Source organism: Rhinichthys klamathensis, unplaced genomic scaffold (assembly GCF_029890125.1).
Source record: "Rhinichthys klamathensis goyatoka isolate OS25496 unplaced genomic scaffold, OSU_Roscu_1.1 h1tg000269l_1, whole genome shotgun sequence".
NCBI lineage: Eukaryota > Metazoa > Chordata > Actinopteri > Cypriniformes > Leuciscidae > Rhinichthys > Rhinichthys klamathensis.
In genome coordinates, this window is record NW_026606789.1 from 1,515,269 (window position 1) to 1,534,165 (window position 18,897).

The window sequence follows — 18,897 nt, forward strand, 5'->3', positions numbered from 1 at the left end:
GTGCCTGATTCTATTCATGATGGTTTTAGGAGTTCTAAATAGTTTTTACTGACTCTCATCTCTAAATTGTTGACTACACAGGCAAGTTTATTTTATTTGTGACCATTCTTAAATACATGGGATAGTATGAATGTGTGACAATAGAGTATACCAACACTGTATATACACAGATAGTATGCATAATCATTTTTTTAAATACTTTAATTGATACACTACTGTTCAACTTTTTGGGGTTGATAATTGTATTTCTTTGTTTCTATTGTGCTCAGAAAGGCTGCATTTGATCAAAAATACAATAAAAACTGAAATATTGTAAAATATTATTACAATTTAAAATAACTTTTCTATTTCTAGAAACAATATTTCTATTTTAAAATGTCATTTTATCCTGAGATTGCAGATCTGAATTTTTAGCAGCTGTTCCAGTTTCAGTGGCACATAATCCTTCAGAAATATCTTATCAATGTTTTTATTGTAATACATTTAAGGGTTTAATAATGGGTTGAAAGTTTAAAAGAACCGCATTTATATATTAGATTATTTTATTTTTTAATCTTATTGAAACCAAACGTTTGAATAGTAGTGTACATCATTAACACCCTTGTTTGTATGCTCTATAGTGATATCATCAACATTTTGTTCCCCAAACTCGCCTTCACATCAGTTGTTTGCAAGAACAGTTCAATTTTGTGTTATCCGTATAATAATAAAAAAATTATTTGGACGTTTATGTAAAGACGAGGATTGATATATAAATCTACATAATCCTCTCTTGGATAAAATATTCCTCATTTGTAAGTCGCGTTGGACAAAAGCGTCTGCTAAATAAATAGATCTAAATGTAAGCAGTCTTCCTAGGATAGTCAGATTTCTTGGCAACAAACTGTTATATGTAATTTTAATATAAATAGCCTAGGTAATTTTAACTTTTTTATTGAAGAAATATCAAAACAAACAATAGAAATACAATACAGTTCAAATGCTAGGGGGAGGTATAAACAGCATTATAGGAATACTTTAAAGAGTATTGTAATATTATAATAGCTTTTTGTTTCTTCGAGGGCAATATTGACTCAATATAATGCTTCACTTAATTTTTAAATGCAATAAAACATGTTTTTTTCCCCTGAAAATTTGCATTTATGAATGTGAAATTTAGCCATCAAAATAAATAATAATAATAAAATAAGTGCAGGGTTGTTTATCTTTGGAGTTTACAATAATATCTAGTAGAACATCTTTCCACAGTAATGTAAAATTTTCATCAAAATCATTTCAATCAATTTCATCTTTTTTAAAACTTGGTTAAATAATGTTTAGCAGGATATATTCTATGAAGGAGTTTATAAGATAGTCTACTTTATAACCTTGTTTGTTAAGAGATAGCGATTGGGCAGAAGCCAGACTTTTTTCCAGTCAATGTCACTCACAAACTGACTCCAATATGCAATAACATTTGGTCTCGAAACAACATCCTTCTGGAAAAGGGCTTTAATTGATCTGTTATAATTATAATGACAGGAGAAACATATTTTACCTACAAGGGAGTGATTTGGTGAGAGGGGTGGTAATTGCTGGTCTAATCTTTTTTGCTGTTTAAATAACATATTTTAGAAGAAATTTCTCCTAAAACAGTTGCAAATTCCCTTGGTGGTATAGGAATATTACATTTGGACATTAATTCCTAAAGTAAAAAGAAGGCAATATGAGTTAAATAAATGGTCTACCAAAACAATATTATTTCGAAACCAATTTTTGTTTGAAAAGAATGTCCTTATTATTCCAGATAAAGTAGGCTATTGGTGTAGTGAAAAGTTGTGTTTGTAAATTAAACTCCATGCTAGAAAAGCTTGACGATGAAATGCAGAAAGTTTCACAAGTAGGCCTATTTTGTTATCAAAATTGGTAACAAGGAATTAATGTATATTACTTCCACTTTGATTTGTAGCGTGTTTCAGAGCGTTTTCTTTTCCCTGTTAACATTCGCTCTTTGACGTGTGTGAAGAGTGTTCTTAACTGAAAGGAAACATCTATAAAAGACTCGTGGAACTACAGTGTTCGTTTGCACTGTCTTTCCTATTCTTTATCTAGGCAGACTTCAAACTCTCTGACAGGCGTAATACAATATGAGTTCAGTTCATTAAGATTGATTTTCTTATATAACGTATTATGTATCCTATTTTCCCAAACAAAATCAAAGAGCATCTAATCAATCTCCCTCGATATTTTATAATCAACCTGAAGAGCCATAGCTGTATAAATTAACCGGGATATAGCCTACCTTCTGCTTTGGAAATCAGAACTCTCCCTCTTAATGACAATTAAGTCTCTTAGAAGCCATTGATTAAACGTCCTCTGAGTTTTTTTTGGATTACAGGATTAGAGTTTAATGACCTTCTATTCTTTTGATTCTTATTTATTTTAATTCCTAGGTAACGTTAGGCCTATTTGACTTCTGTTTTGACTGGAATGTTACAATAAGATGGCAGCCCCTGAAAATTCTTTGACCGCAATAAGTTCACATTTCCTTACATTCAGATAAACACCAGATGCTTTAGCTCTTCTATTACTTTAATTGCAATGGGTTTATGGTTATATCATTTTCACTTTTAGCCAGACAAAAATGTGACATTACGTGCTTGATGAATGACGTATAATTAAACCGACATAGATTGTAGTCCTTACGTAGCTTCTTGATACAAACGTACGTTTTTAAAACAAACAGTTGTTACAAAATTCAAGTTTGAAATATGACCGCGTGTAATTTATGTTGTAGAACAAAACTCGAAAGTCTCTTCAAGTAATGATAACAACAGACCTTACGAAACGAAAACCGCAAGAACTACAAATCAACGTCATAACTAAGCTCGTGGCCTGTGAACACAACACGAGTCGGGAGCGCGCGTCAGCTGACACCCGCAGAGAGAGCAGAGCCAGACATGGATCAACTCAAAGTCAAAGACAGGATCCTCGAAAACATCTCTTTTTCCGTCAAGAAGGTAAGAAACTCTATACATGCAACGAGGATATATATCGACCTTTTCTAGATTATAATTTGAAGGTTAGTGTGGGGTTTTTGATGTTTACGGTATCAAAATAGTTGGGCCTCCCTCCCCCTCCTGCTGTGTTTTGGTGAAGACAAACGCCTTGACATCCTAAGAATAAAGATCAAGGTTTAAGGAATACCAGGTTAGCCAGTCAAGCTGTCGCTGCACTATATTGACTATTCTAGTTATAGTGTGTATACTTATAGCGAAGTTAATATCTGCTTATCAGTAAAATGACATGAAAGGGAGACAGTCATTTAAGTCATTTACAGTCAAGTAAACTCTTCTTTTACTGCATGTGCATCATAGATACATCAAAACTGTGACACGATGCCCCTGTTAAGAAGTCCTGTGATCAAATGATGTCCTATTAATAGGACAAACCGAGCTTGCTACGTATTTTATGGGTCCATCCCAGGTCATCCTGTCTTTTTGTTCTGTATAAACTTACTGAATGTTTGCAACGTTAGAATGTTTGTTCTTTCTTTCTTCCTTGGTCTGTCTTTTGCACCTGTGATTCAGAATTGGTGACTTACACACCCTGCCGCCTTTTGACTTAGTCATTCAGTCATTTTCATCAGATGCTTGGCATTAGTATGTTCTCAAAGATTTATGATGGACTTACAAACCAATTTCATCAGTGAATCACATAATATGGCGAATTCTAAAGAAAAGTTTATATTATATTTTATACATTTCTCATCTTAGGTTGTTCATCCAGAATGAAAAGGATTGCTTGGAATGTCATGGCTGTGTGCACTTCAGAAATTTACCAGACAGGACAAGCATTTTTCATTCACGTTCACGTGATCATTCTTCTTTAACACTTTGTAACATTTGATCCGCAGTTGCAGAGTTACTTTGCCGCCTGTGAGGATGAGACGCCAGCCATCAGAAATCACGACCGGGTTCTTCAGCGGTTGTGTGAACACCTGGATCACGCTCTGCTTTATGGGTTAGACAGACTGCACCACAGCCTTTGAAAATTCTAATCCTTTTATGTAGACATTTGAAAGCACACAGGTCTTCTCTTTTCTCTGTGTCTTGAAGGTTGCAGGACATCTCATCAGGTTACTGGGTCCTCGTATTACACTTCACACGGCGAGAGGCCGTCAGACAGATTGACGAACTCCAGCACATAGCTACCAATCTAGGCAGAAGTAAGACCAAAACCTTTACCGCCCGATTCTGTGATGTGGTTTATAGATTTTTTTTTGGAGATATATTAGGATGCCTTGTTTCATGTAGTTAACTATGACTGCTGTGTTGTTGTTCCACAGGTCGTGCCTGGCTCTACTTGGCACTCAGTGAAAGTTCTTTAGAAAGCTACCTCCGACTTTTTCAAGAGAATCAAGGACTGCTCCATAAATACTATTACAAGTGAGTGACTTAGAGAAATGTATTATTGTTCTTCTGTGGTTTCAGATCATAAAAGTGCTTCCTTTAAGCAGTCATCTGATTGTTGTGGTATGTTTCCTCCTTTACAGAAATGCATTGGTTTGCAGTCATGATCATCTCACTCTGTTTCTTACACTTGTCTCTGGGCTGGAGTTCATCCGCTTTGACCTCGAACTGGTATTACTCTTCATTCATTTTCCAGTTTAGAATTAGATTGGCTGTTCCACTGTATGTCCTAGACCTGAAGTGTCTGTCTAATAGTGCAACAACTGACTGCTCTTTACAAGCTGTTTCAAAATAGTATGAGAAAGTGTATCATTTAGGTGCTCTGACAGGTTATCGATCTATGAGTTATACTGCAGGTCTATTTAAAAATATATATCAATATATATATATATCATTGTATTATATATCATTGATATCTTCATGTCCTAATAATGCTTAATCTTTTAATTTGTGACAGGATGTGCCATACCTGGATGTTGCTCCTTACATGCCGGAGTACTACAAACCTCAGAATCTGTTGGATTTTGAGGAGAGGTTGCCAAGCTCTGATAGCCTGTCTCTGCACTCTTTCACTTCCCTCACCTCCACTAACCTTGAGTGGGACGACAGCGCCATTGCCCCATCCAGTGAAGGTAAGCTGCTTGGATTCCATTCTCCATCTTTTTCTCCCACTGTGTTTTTTTACAATTCCAACCTCTGTGTCTTATTTTCACACTTTTTTATATTGTCTTTCTCTTTTCTTCTTTCTTTTACAAAGTGGCATATTTCCATTGATATAATTCATTATTCTGCACCAAGATGACAGTTATCTTTAAGATTGTTTATATAAAAGATGAGGACACTGTCAGTGAGTGCTCAATAATCTGTGACCTTACATGTTCATCACACATTAATGCTTTCATTTAATTCAGTGACACATTTCACAGCTCATTATGTCACAATGTCTCATTCAGTTTTTATTAGTTCCTGTCATATGTCATAAGTTTCACACACACTTTTGATCTCCTAAAGTTTCTGTTCTTCTTTCACTCACTTCATAATTCTTTCCTGCCTATTGATGAGTTTTATTTTTTCCTTTTTTAGATTATGATTTTGGTGACATCTTCCCTGTGTTGCAGTCATTGCCAAGTGCAGACTGGGAAGGTGGGACATGGTTATTTCCCCCTTCCCCAATCTAACGTTTGCAATCCCACACAATCCATCCTTCCAAAGCTACTAACCAGAATTGCGCATGTCTTTTTCACTCAGTGCACGTTTGTTTCATGCGCAGAATCTGTTATATGCATTGCTTGTGAAGAGTTCATAGATGGGTTGCTGTTGCCTATGGTCTAACAGAATCCAACCCTTCGCTGATGCAGGGTTTTTTGGATGGTACTAAAACATACACAGTGCCTGATGCATCTGAAACTCGCTGTCTGGTGACGGATTGGGTTTTCTGCCATTGCACCTGCAGCAGTGTGGCAGCTGGTTTGCATGTTTGCTGCTTGGATTTTAACCAACTGCTTCCAATCCTAGGCTTTAAATTCTGTCAAATATCAGTCATAACTTAATGATTATGAAATGCTGACTGTAATAGCCAAATAGCAGTCTTTTAAATGTAGACCAAGTCTTTGCTTGCATGATATAAAATTATTTTAGTATGTCAAATTTTAATATACTTATAATTTTTAGTTTAATTCATTGTATTTAATGCAGATACAACACTAAGCAATTTTAACATCAAAATTATATATTATATCTCAAATAAACAGTTAGAATAGTCAGATCCATTGCAAGAGCTCCAGCACACATGTCTGTCTTCAGTACTGCAATATATTTTTTGTATAAGGCAAATATCAGCAAATTAACAGCAAAAAAAGTGATTTAATAATTTGCACTATTTGTGATTATTTTCCCATAATTTTTAGATAAATAAAAGGATGAGATGGAAGTAGCTGGAAAGCTAAGTTTTTCTAAACAACTTATGTTTGTTGTATGTCTCTGTGCTTTCGTCATGATTCAGTAGCTGTTTATCCTGCCTAATATGAGTTACTAATACCTGCATGTCTAAGATGGTTTCGCTTCATGTTGTTTTCTGACAGAGGGAGATTTGACCGATCCAGTCAGTGGGCCCCGTTCCTCAGGATCGGACCCTCAGACTGTTGTCAGTGACTGTGTGGTGATCAGAGCCTCTGCACGCACCATCAGGACCACTTCTCTGTCGCGAAGCCCTACGTTTCGGCATAATCCCTTCAAAGAGGACTCAGACACTAACACTTCTGCTGATGTCACCCCGGTGCACATGGCTAGCCGTCATCCTTCCACAACAGGAGAAGATGCTGAGATCACCAGCACTGAGCTGGAAGTCATTAGGTGTGTCTTGAGCATTAGAGATAATGGTGTAGGATTACAGTAGTGGCACTTACACATTATTCGTTGAAAGGGTGAAGTGTGTTAGTAAAACAGTAAACCATTTATAGGCTAACTTCCCAAAGACTGTAAACACATTTAAAAAAAATGTATTTAAAAGTGACATATAATGCCCTTTTTCACAAGATGTATTATACATCTATGGTGTCCCCAGAATGTGTCTGTGAAATTTCAGCTCAAAATATCCCCCAGATCATTTATTATAGCTTGTCAAAGTTGCCCCTTTTTGGTTGTGACCAGAATCGCACCGTTTTTGTGTGTGTCCCTTTAAATGCAAATGAGCTGCTGCTACCCGCTTCCGTTCAGAAGACAGCCGATCCTTCACACAAGCTTCGGATACTCTAGCAATAACAAATGTGAATTTAAGTCAAATCTCAGAAATAGCCCGTAGCGGAATGCAGACTTACAGAGAGAGGTTCAACTTTTAGACTGCACCTGGACATTTCTGAATGGTTAGTGGATACATGTAGTTGTTGTGGCGTTACATTGATAAATATAATCGACTTTCATGTACTGTCATGTTTAACTTTTAAAGTTGACAGTTCCCTGAGTTTTTTTAAGACAGCTGTGACATGTTTTGGTCAGTGCTTGTCTGTGCAGCAACGACAGAACAGTTTGCATGCTTTGTTCCAACTTTTGCCATTGCGTTAGAACTGGTTACACTGTTGTAAACCAAATGTGCCGTGGGTGGAAACGTGCAGATTAAGGGGCGGTAATATTATAATAATATCCCCTTCCTACGTCAGAAGGGTAACGAAATCAGATCGGCTTAAGTTTTGACATGCTTGCAGAGAAAGGCTTACCAAAACAAAGTTACTGGGTTGTCACTTTTCACGTTTTCAGGGTTGGTAGATGCACAGGGGACCCAAATATAGCACTTAAACGCGGAAAAAGTCCGATTTTCATGATATGTCCCCTTTAAATTTTATAAATATCACCAATTTAACGATCACATAAACTAATACTAGCCTAACTAACATAAGCAAAAAAACTCAAGCTCACTGAAGACAAGTAAACTGTCAGTGATAAAATAGCAACAAAGAAAATAATTAAAAACAATAGGACAAAAAACTACAATAGAACAAAGACACCAATGAAATAGACCTACCTAAAAAAACTTTAAGCACTAGAAATAAAGAACTACAATAGATCAAAGCAGGTTTATCAGGCTGCTGTCACTTTAAGAGTGAATGCACTGATCTAATATACTGATACACATGCGCTTTCTTTCTTAAAGTAAAATAAAGTTTAAAACAAACTGTGTTTTTGAGGATTCTTGCAAAGGCGTGCATTTTGACATAAGTGTGTGCATTTGATTGTTCAAGCCCAGTAAGGCGTTAAAAAGAACTCTTTGCTCTGTTCACTACTCGCGCTCTGTATGAGCACTGGCTTTATGTGCGCGCGTTTCAGGTGTGTGCACTCAAAAACAGTCTTTCGCTGCTTATTGCGCTTGAACAGTTTAAAATCACTTGTTTTTAAACCGCAAGGCTTAAATACGCATGCAAACGATAAGCTTTCGAGACGGCACAGAACGACAACGTCACGTGAGAATAACCGAGATAGAGACGATAGTCCAAAATCTCTATCGGTTGAGAGATTTCAACCGGTTAATCGTATCTACCGGTATACCGCCCACCCTTACTGTTAGCATTACAATTGATATTGATCACAGTTGCTCGGCTAGCACTATTTATGGTTTAAGGACCTTCCAAAACAGCTGGCAAAACATCTTTAATTTAATGAGATATTTACAATTTTATATGTTGCTTGCAAAAAAATGATTTAATCTGAATAAATGGATACTTTTGAATGGATGTCAATTGACCTTTCGCCGGCCCCTCCCCCAAAACGGCCATTGTCCAATCACACATCATAGCAACTGTTACTATGTGAGCAGGTCCGTCAAACATTGACTCCAAGCAAGATGGTGAAGCGGTGCGCCCACGGCGTTTGTAAATCGGACACTATAGGTACCCCGAGAGATTGTCTGGAGGAGTTGTGTTCTTTCCGTTTCCAAAGCCGAAAACACAACGTGAGCGGTGCCTACAATGGATAAAACAGTGTGGACGGCCCCACTCCCAGTTAAATGTGTCGAACATGGTTAACTCGCGTGCAGCGTGTGTGAGACTGAGACACTGAGATTAGTCAAAGAAACATGGAGAAAGCAGATCAAGAGGATCCACAAAGGAATTACGTTTTCTAAAGGGTTGTTGTTAACATCATATTCTCGGGGGAAAATGAGCAGCAGTCAACTAGCAGTGCAGCACCTTAGACTACAGTTTAGAGGAGTGCACGTTCGCAACGGGGAAAGCATGAAGCTTACTTGACAACATCAGTTCATATATCAATATCATAACGAATAGAAATAGCCTTAAATAATGTATGGTTATCTGCATCTTTCCGTCTCCTATGTATAGTTACTTTTTAAACACAGAAATCGCATTCTGCATGATTCACAAGCGGTTGCCGTGGTAATGAACAACCTGCTTGTTAAAGCGAATGTATAATCCTGTATCTGAGGCAAAATGACTAAATATACAGCGCGAGTTATATATTTCTAACTCCAAACAATTAGCCACTGAACCAGCTCATAAAATCTTCTTCAAGGCTGTGCTGGTTGCATTTGAGGTACAGGTCATGGGGTTTCTCAGATTTCGCTTGAGACCGGTATAAGCATTAGCCTCGATAGTAGTCGTGTCTCCTTCATTGTGTATTTTTATATTTTGAATATATCCCTCCACTGCATACTGTAACCCCTTGTGCTTCGATCTGGAGGATATCACTGAGGTATTGCTCCAAAAAAGGTCACTGACACGCACGGGTAGCTATACCTCTTCCCGTCATGGCAATCTGTCGCGCTGGTCGTGTTTGACCATTTGTTTGACGGGCGTAGTAACAATAACTAGGGGGCGTGGCTTTTGCGAACGGTCAATTGAAAATGATTTTTGCAATATTTGGTACCACTAATGCCACAGAAGTGACACACTTCACCTTTTAACTCCACTTAAATATAGTGGTGTTGTTTCTTATTTTACGATGACACTATGCTAAATAGGTTTATCATTAGGTAGAGGAATGGATGATTTCCCTGTTTTGTTTTCATAAATATATCTTTGTGCGACAGAATGGCAAGGCGCAGAAGGCCTGGTAAGAAACGACGGGGAAGAGGGTCTACAGACTCCGTGAGCAGTGAGCAGAATGTCATCTCTCCTGACACTGAGGAAAGCCTTCAGAAAGTGGTTGAGAGAGACATTATAGTAGACAAGCTTAACGTGGACAGTCGGGGTCCTCAGGAAGGGCCAGACGGTCCTGGGGCCGAGTGCATGACGAATGGGAGACGAGGAGACGATGAAGACCTGGAGGCAGGACTGAGGCTCCCTCAAATGACGGACACTTCTATGGACAGTGTGGGCCAACCCCTCCGGGATGTCATGGACAGGCTGAACGGTTCTCTGGATGGAGAGAGCTGGCAACCACGTGAAGGTGAGGAGGGAATATGCACTAGTCACGATGAACCCCCCCATCAGCAGCCCTTTCGAGAGGACTCGGGCGGTGAACCTCCGGACCCAAGCCGTAGCTTCCTGCAGGCCCCCCTGCCACCTGCAGACTTCTACTGCTTTACCTCCCAGAGTCCAGACCCTGCTGCCTCGTGTGGTGGGCACAATGACTCTGCAGGGAATGGCGTGCCGCAGGATGTTCCTGTTGGCGATGAAGATGAGGGAGAAGCAGAGACAACAGGTGCAGGGCAGGATCCCTCCATCCCCATAGAGACGTCAGCTCAGGAGAAACAGAGTAAAGCAGAAGAAGAGCAGGAGGAGGATAAAGACTGTTCAATACAGAGCTCCCATGCTGCAGAGTTTAAGTGAGATTGTAAACTGTGGTTGTCTTTTATCCAATGAGATTTTAGGCTTAGAAATAGCTCTAATAATGACACGATATGCGATTTATTATGAGGTTAAGTTATTTTTTTTTATTTTTTTTATACAGGGTGGATAATAATCACCTACTGCTGCTCATGATTCATGTTTTCAGGGAGAATGAAGAACAGCTCTTTAAGGTAAAACTATATTCATTTAATTAATATCACTAAATGGATACTTATGTATTTACAATTTTACATTGTTTCCAAGCTGCAGCTTACTAGTGCAAGAATTCTTGGCCACATTTCCTCATTTTTCCAATTTACTAAAACATCTTATAACATTTGTGACCCCCAGAGTCAGATGGAAAAATCAAAAAAGGTATATATACACATATATATATAAACTGCCGTTCAGTTTAATTTGTGTCAGTAAGAGTTTTTGAAAGTCTCCTATGTTCACCAAGGCTGCATTTATTTGAGCAAAAAACAGTAATCTGAAATATAATTACATTTTAAGAGAACCGTTATCTGTTTTAATGTATTTTAAAATGTCATTTAATCCTGTGATGATAAAGCTGAATTTTCAGCGTCATTACTCTTTAATAATTTGTAATTATAATAATTATAATAATTTGTGGATGTATAAAATATTGCTCAAGAAGCATTTCTTATTATTATCAATGTTGAAATGGTTGTGCTGCTTAATATTTTTGTGGAAACATGATACATTTTTTCAGGATTTTTTGATGAATAGTAAGATTAAAACAAGCATTTTTCCTTGTAACGTTATAAATATCTTTACTGTCACATTTCATCATTTAATGTGCCCTCTATGGATAAAAGTAATTTATTTTAAAAAACAACAACTTTTGAATGAAAGTGTACATGCACAATAGTTAATGGAAACATTTGGGTATGACATAAACATACAATCATGAATCATGCATATCCAAAGTAATACACGTGCTTAACTAAGCATGAGTAAGTATGCTGCTTGAAACATCACATCTGTAGTGATATTAAAATGTGTGCATATTTTGAAACAGTTTGTGGTGAATGGTGTTTGTGTAGTAAGAAATGTATATAGGCTAGTCCTGAAATAAGAGACTCCTGAAATGAATGAATGAATGAAATCTGGGAAATAATACAAGTAAACAAGGCCCTACTTCAAATAAAATGGACCTACCTGTAATTAAACATGTTGTTTTATGCTTCTATTAAATCAGTGTGTAATATGAAGAACACTGACATTCTAATGAAATGTAAAACGGTGCTATCCTATTGATTTTTTTTTTGCATTTGTACATTTTTTTCAGATGGTGAGAATGAGCACAGGCCACATGGAAGGAGATTTGCAGCCTCTGTATCTGCTGTTGACAGACTGCTACATTTACCTCTTGCGTAAAGGTCAGCAAACTTTCATTGGAAGAGCAGGACATTGTTAGGGACGTCTGCAAAAGCACTTGTTTGCATTTGTTGTTGTGTCCCATTGATTTTCAGGGGCAGCAGAGAAGCCTTATAGTGTTGAGGAGGCAGTGTCTTATAATGAGCTTGACTACATCTCTGTGAGTAAACAATCTGAAGCCTAAATGATCAGTTTGACATGCTGCAGAGAGATAAGAGCCCTTGCTTGTGCCTTAGGTGGGATTTCACCAGCAGACTATCACTCTGGTGTGCACTAACAGAAGACGGCAGTTCCTGCTGGACACAGCCGACTCATCTTTGACTGTGTGAGTTATTTTAATTGAAGCATACATGTGAGATGAATTAGTATGCATGTCTTTGAAGAGTATCTCTTCTTGTTCTGTCCTCAGCTGGTTTCTGACTGTGCTAAAGGCAGCCATGGAAAACGGCTGTAGGGATCCTCCCTACCCCTCTGTTCTCACTGATGCCACCATGGAGAAACTTGCTCTTTCTAAGTTTGTATGCCAAGAGACACACTGTGAGGTAAATCGAGAAGATCTATCATCCTGAATAATGCATGAGAGTCTGGCAGACTAGTTCTTCATGCTGACTCTTCCTATAACAATTAAAGCATTTATAATGATTATACAGTTTAGACCAGTGGTTCTCAACTAGGTGGCCTCTGCAAACAGGGGGATGCAGGATGACTTAAAATGAATATATTATATTATTGTATATCTATGAATAGAATTGATATTATTAGTTTTATTTGCATTTAAATAATCTAATGTGATTATAATGCTAATAAAAATTCAACCATGAATGAATGAATTAAATTAATTAATTTATTGTAGTTTCTGTTTGTTTCCCAATTTCTGTTTATAAATAAAAAATCACAATAAGCAGCTTTGTCATAATTATTAGCATTTTTGGACTGATATGATTTTTAAGGGAGGCCATTTGAGCTTGAATTATAATTATTTATTATTACACAATATATTTACACTTTAAAGCATGAATTACATTTCAAAGAGAAAATTATTAATTTAGCATCTCACACTTTTTTTGTCAAGTTAAAAATAATGTTGTAAAACATCATTTCTGTTCAAATGACCTGTTTTTGAAAGATATTTCAAAAGTACAACAAATAGTTAAATAAATGCACATGCTAGGACTTGCTGATGTTGTGCTAACTGTGTTTGTGTAGTTGTCGGAGATGAGCATCCGGCTGTATTCTCTGGTTCACTGGGAGGATCCAATGGATGTGACAGTGGCTTCACCTACATCTCCGTCCAGATCAAGAGAATCCAGCAGCACTAAAGAGGGGCCACTGTTGTACCGGGCTGGGAACTCTTACTTGGGAAAGGAAGTGTGGAAAAGCTGTTACTTGGTTCTCAGGTACAAAAGGATTTGGTGCTTTAAACTATTTGACAGTGTTTCAGCAAGCTGTTCATGTGTACTGAATCTTAATCTACTGTTCACCTGGCAGCAAAGGCATCCTGTATCAGTATGCAGAGAGAACAGATGTTACACCTTTGATGTCTGTTACCATGGGGTAAGCTTCCGCTGTAGTTCCAGCAGTGCTGGGTAGATTACTGACAAATCGTAGTCGGTTACTGATTCCAATTCTTATTCCATTCTTCCATTTGTTTTATGATTTAGCTTTTTTATTAATTTTAAAATTAAATATACTTAATTTTATTTATTATTATTATTGACTTAATTTTATAGTGACCTAACTTATTACCTTAAAATCTCAGGGGGTGCCTCAAGTAAATATCAAGTAAGTAACAAGTAAACAGACAAAAAAGTTGGGAAATCCCTGCATTGCATGCAAATATGAAATGATGGGAATTTGTACATTTTAATGTTTTTGAAAGACAAAAAGCCTTCCAATGACAGTCATAAATTGGTAAATTACTCACTGAGTGATAATTAAAATAATCATTAATGTGTTTGTCATGAGCTGATAAGATATGCAATGTTGAGAAAACACTTCTTAAAAGTGAATTGATTTCTGTAAATCCAGTGATCAAAAGCTGTGTGGGTCTCGGTTTTCAGTGATATGCTCATGACTAGTGGCTGGTCTGTGTGAGCGTTTCCACAAACCTGGAACTCCTTCTGAACGTACAGTGGTGGCCAAAATTATTAGAACGGTAAGATTTTTTTTATGTTTTAAAATAAGTCTCTTCTGCTCACCAAGTCTTCATTTATTTAATCCAAAATACAGCAAAAACAATTTAAAATAACTGTTTTGTATTTGAATATAATTTAAAATGCAATTTATTTCTGTGTTGGTAAAGCTGAATTTTCAGCATCATTACTCCAGTCTTTAGTGTCACATGATCCTTCAGAAATCATTTTAATATGATGAATTGATGCTCAAGAAACATTTATTATTATTATTATCAATGTTAAAAACAGTTGTGTACATTTGTTTCAGGATTATTTAATGAATAGAAAGTTCAAAAGAACAGCATTTATCTGAAATAGAAAGCTTTTGTAACATCACTACTGTTCAAAAGTTTGGGGTCAGTAAGAGGTTTTTTTTGGGGGGAAGAAATTAATAAAAAAAATTCAGCAAGGATGCATTAAATTAATCAAAAGTAACAGTATAGAAATGTATCATGTTGCAAAAGCTTTCTATTTCAGATAAATGTTGTTCTTTTGAACTTGCTATTCATCATAGAATCCTGAAAAGAAATTGTACACAACTGCTTTCAACATTGATAATAATAATAAATGTTTCTTGAGCAGCAAATCGGCATATTACTGTTTTTGCTGTATTTTGGATCAAATAAATGAAGCCTTGGTGAGCAGAAGAGATTCTTTTAAAACATTAAAAAATATTACCGTTCTAATCATTTTGGCCACCACAGTATATAAGCAGTAGGCTTTTTTTAGGAAGGAAAATGTAAAAAATTCAAAAGTAGTAGGGAGAATCAATGAATTAAAAATAAATACTGCCAATGTAATCAATAAAAAAGTAACTGTAGTCTGATTACAAGTATTTTCAAATCTAAATACTGCTGTGTTCCAGTTCATAATTTCACTCTTGGCAGCTTAATATAAATATCAATATGAAAGAAAGAAATGTATCAATATGAAACATGCCCACTGTTTCTGCTGTAGGGGAGGGCACTGTGGAGGCTGCAGGCGTTCAAACAGCACAGAGAAGCCTCATGCATTTCAGGTGATTCTGACGGATCATCCTCCATTAGAGCTCAGTGCAGGAAACGAACTGGAAATGGCCGACTGGATGCAGCTTCTCTGCCAGTCTGTCTCTAAAGGGGTGAGCCACCATCACACACACATTAACCTTTTTTTTTTTTTCTGGATGCATTTTCCCTGAAGTTCTTGACTTATGTTTTTCAAAGCATTCTGGAGACAAGATCTCTTGGCATTTTTTGGGAAGTGTGACTCATTGCAACAGTTCTTTCCATTCATGCATTTGCATTCGAATGCTTTCAGATTCGCCACATGACAATGTGTTATTGTTCCTCAACAGTTCCAGGCATGCCAACATTTGCATTTTAGTTAATGTTGTAGATGTTTTCTTAGTCCAGCCTGACAGAATTAACCAGAATTCCCCAGATGTTGACCAAGACCAATACATTTTGTATATTTTTGTTTCTCAGATTATTCCACAAGGAGTAGCTCCTGCACCCTGTATTCCATGTTGCCTTGTGCTCACAGACAGGAAGTTGCTCACGTGTCACCAGGATTGCCAGACCAGTTTTTTCCGTTCTCTCGGAGGAGCTGATCTGAACGATGTCACAGCTGTTTGCCTGGAGGACGATAAAGAATACTGTGTCATCGTAAGTCTTTGTGTAGATTGTAGTGCGTAAGATGTCTCTGTGAACAGATGTTTGCTCTTTGTAGTTTTACATCTACAAATAGGGTGTTCCTTAGATCTTTTTTTGTTGTTGTTGTACTGTTTGAGGAAATGTGTGCTTGTCATTATGAATCACATTAGTTTATGAATGCGAAAGCTTGTAATTCACTGTCTTTTTTTAACTTGTGCACTCCTCACCCTTTGTGTCTCTCTGCAGGAATTTGCAGAAGACCGTGCTCACTTTCTCCCTCCATGGGTTTTGTATTTTAGCGGATGTGAGGAGCGAGATCGGCTACTAGCAGAATTGAGCCAAGCTTGGACTGCTGTTTACCAGGTGAAGGAACCACAAACATATTTACAAAGGTTTTTGTTACAAAAGAGTTCTATTTCAAATAAATCCTGAAATTTGAAGCAGCACAACGGTTTTCAACATTGATGAAAATAAGAAAGGTTACATTTCGAACATCAAATCTGCTTAGAATGATTTCTGAAGGATCATGTGACACTGAAGACTGGAGTAATGATGCTGAAAATTCCTCTTTGAATAAATTACATTTTAAATATACACATTTTATTTTTCTTTAATTATTTATTTCATTAATTAACAGCCTGCATTTCTACATATGTTTGTCCAGGTGACTCTGCCTCGTAAGCCGGTGTTAGACCCGTCGGTGCAGAAGAGGTGCAGGGAGGCGCTGGAGCTGATGAAGAGTGCCTGGCAGAGGAGTGACAGCCTTCACAGAGGTCGAGCAGAGAGAGAACCGTGGTGCTGACGACCTCTACATCACTACAGTGAGCCCCAGGATTGGATGGGACAACATTGGGAAGTCAGCTCACCAGCAAACCTACTGTTTACGTAGGTACAAGCAGACTCGGTGAGCTCTCCAGACCAAAGACAACATTGAACAAAGTGGGCTCAGATAATATCAAACTACCGATAATAAAGCCTGACCTCGTTTACACTTGCCTTGCACAGATATTTAAGGAGTTAAGATAAAGGCTTTGGCTTTTACAAGTGGAAGTCTGCTACAGGAAATCAAAAAGACACTCTGAGATCTCTGATACCATTACATGCTTTTGGACTATAAAGAGTGTAAATGCATAGTCAAAGGTTTTTTTTTCTAAATACACCTTTCTTCCTTGTATGAAGTCTATGGACAGATACTGTTCATGCCTGTACTGTATAAAGAGGTACAAACTGCTTTGTGAGCACTTGCGAAAGAGAATTTTAGTAATGTTTACACCATTGATATTATTTGGCTGCTTTAAAATAACCATTTGAAAGTATAACGGTTTGCATGGCAGCTTGGCACAGACACTCAAAACAGAGAGAAAGAAATAGGGGAAATTGGTCTGGATTTCATTTAGTTATCTAATATCAATCAGAACTGCTAACACTGTTGAGGTACCAGCATGTCAACGCTGTTAAAATGGACTGAAGTAATTTGTTAGAATCTGGTGGTATTGAGATACTGTATATGGGATCATACAATTCTAATGTCATTTTAAGTTATTAAGGCTCTTGCAACTAAAGTGACAATGTTTAGAAGTGAAGGAGTCAATTACAGCAGAGTTGCACAAGGTTCAGAATTACATGTTTGTTGGTGTTCTGTTTGTACTTTTGTTGAAAGATAGGTTTGAAAGGTTTTTTCTTCCTCTTTTTTTTTATCATGTCATTAAAAGGATTTACGATCATACAGCATTCACAGCACAACTTTATCGGGTTTGAGAACATTTTTTGTATTTTTTATTTTCGCTCGCAATTGAATACAGTCAATCAGGCATTTGGTAAAGTCACACTCTTCGAAAGGTGTTGTCAGGGTTTTTTTTTTCTTTTGTTTTTTTTTACTGATTTAACACCGATCATCTATTGCTGTGTTTTAGCTTAAATATCAAAGCCATTCCCAGTTCCGTACATTAAATATAATATACCATTTTCAGTAACACACTGTAGTTGTTTTAAGAATGTAGAGTGGTTTTAAAGAAAGCAAACTTGAGTAAACTTGAGTATGTGGATCTTTGCCTGACTGTGATGAATGGAAACAGAAGCAGAATCTCAGGTATGTTGAAGTTTGTTCCAGTCAACAGTGATTTTAACTAATACATTGCTGGACAATGATGGAATCATTAACAATTGAAATGTGGTTTATGTTTTTTGTTTTTTTATTTTTTTAACTTTCAGTTATTTTTTTATTTTTTTATGGGAGTGACCAACAGTAGTCAATTATGTTGTTCTAACACTCTGTCTCAAATACACTAAATGCTGCATGTACATTTTGGAAGATGTCATTAATATGATAACAAATATAAATAAAAATGACTTTTTTTAATGGAAAAAAGTATGAATAACAAAATATCTGCATTTGTAGTGACCATTGACGTTTTGAAAGGGGTGAAACGCTCTGAGAAGTTAGAATAATTCCTAAAATAAGACGAACAATTACAACAGTGGTATTTAAATAAAGTAAAACGGGTGTCATGGCACCATCTAATGGCCAAACATTATGAACTACTCCTATTTACAGTGACATTATCACACATTATTTGCATGCATTTAATTCCCACCAAAATTTGAACAAATGGCGTCAGGAGTATAGAACTAAAGTCCTCTTGTAGCTTCTTGCATTTGTTTCCTACATGCAAAAACACTTTATCCAATCTACAATATCCTACAGACAAAGGGCAATTAAACAACCTAAATAGGGTAGTTCACAATAAAGTAACCAAATTCTAGCTTAACTTCAGTCATTCTTCTTTCCAAGGAACCCCTAGAATCTCTAGTGCTACTTTCCTTGTATGTAGATCCAGTGATGGTTAGAAAGCATCTGGAAAAAAAAAGATATTTTTGATATAAGACTTTCCTCTTGTTAGGTGGCATTGCTTTTTTCCAGTTACCCTTGCCTCTCTGCAGTTCACATCAATGTACAGAAGGTGCT

At 36.8% G+C, this 18,897-nt stretch overlaps 1 protein-coding gene across 2 annotated transcripts; it reads left to right on the forward strand.

The window, feature by feature from the left end:
- Positions 1-2,862: 2,862 nt before the first annotated feature.
- plekhm2 (pleckstrin homology domain containing, family M (with RUN domain) member 2) lies at positions 2,863-17,476 on the forward strand. Of its 2 annotated transcripts, XM_056268029.1 has the most exons (20): positions 2,863-2,999; positions 3,896-4,002; positions 4,098-4,207; positions 4,328-4,427; positions 4,535-4,622; positions 4,909-5,083; positions 5,535-5,594; positions 6,533-6,803; positions 9,985-10,722; positions 10,848-10,917; positions 12,039-12,129; positions 12,223-12,287; positions 12,364-12,452; positions 12,537-12,669; positions 13,334-13,524; positions 13,616-13,681; positions 15,259-15,418; positions 15,765-15,944; positions 16,179-16,295; positions 16,597-17,476. In XM_056268029.1, the coding sequence occupies exons 1-20, from the start codon at positions 2,940-2,942 to the stop codon at positions 16,732-16,734; spliced, it is 3,009 nt and encodes a 1,002-aa protein (XP_056124004.1). In that variant the 5' UTR covers positions 2,863-2,939; the 3' UTR covers positions 16,735-17,476. The 2 variants fall into 2 exon arrangements, with proteins under 2 accessions (XP_056124004.1, XP_056124005.1); XM_056268030.1 differs by lacking the exon at positions 5,535-5,594.
- The last annotated feature ends 1,421 nt before the right edge of the window (positions 17,477-18,897 follow it).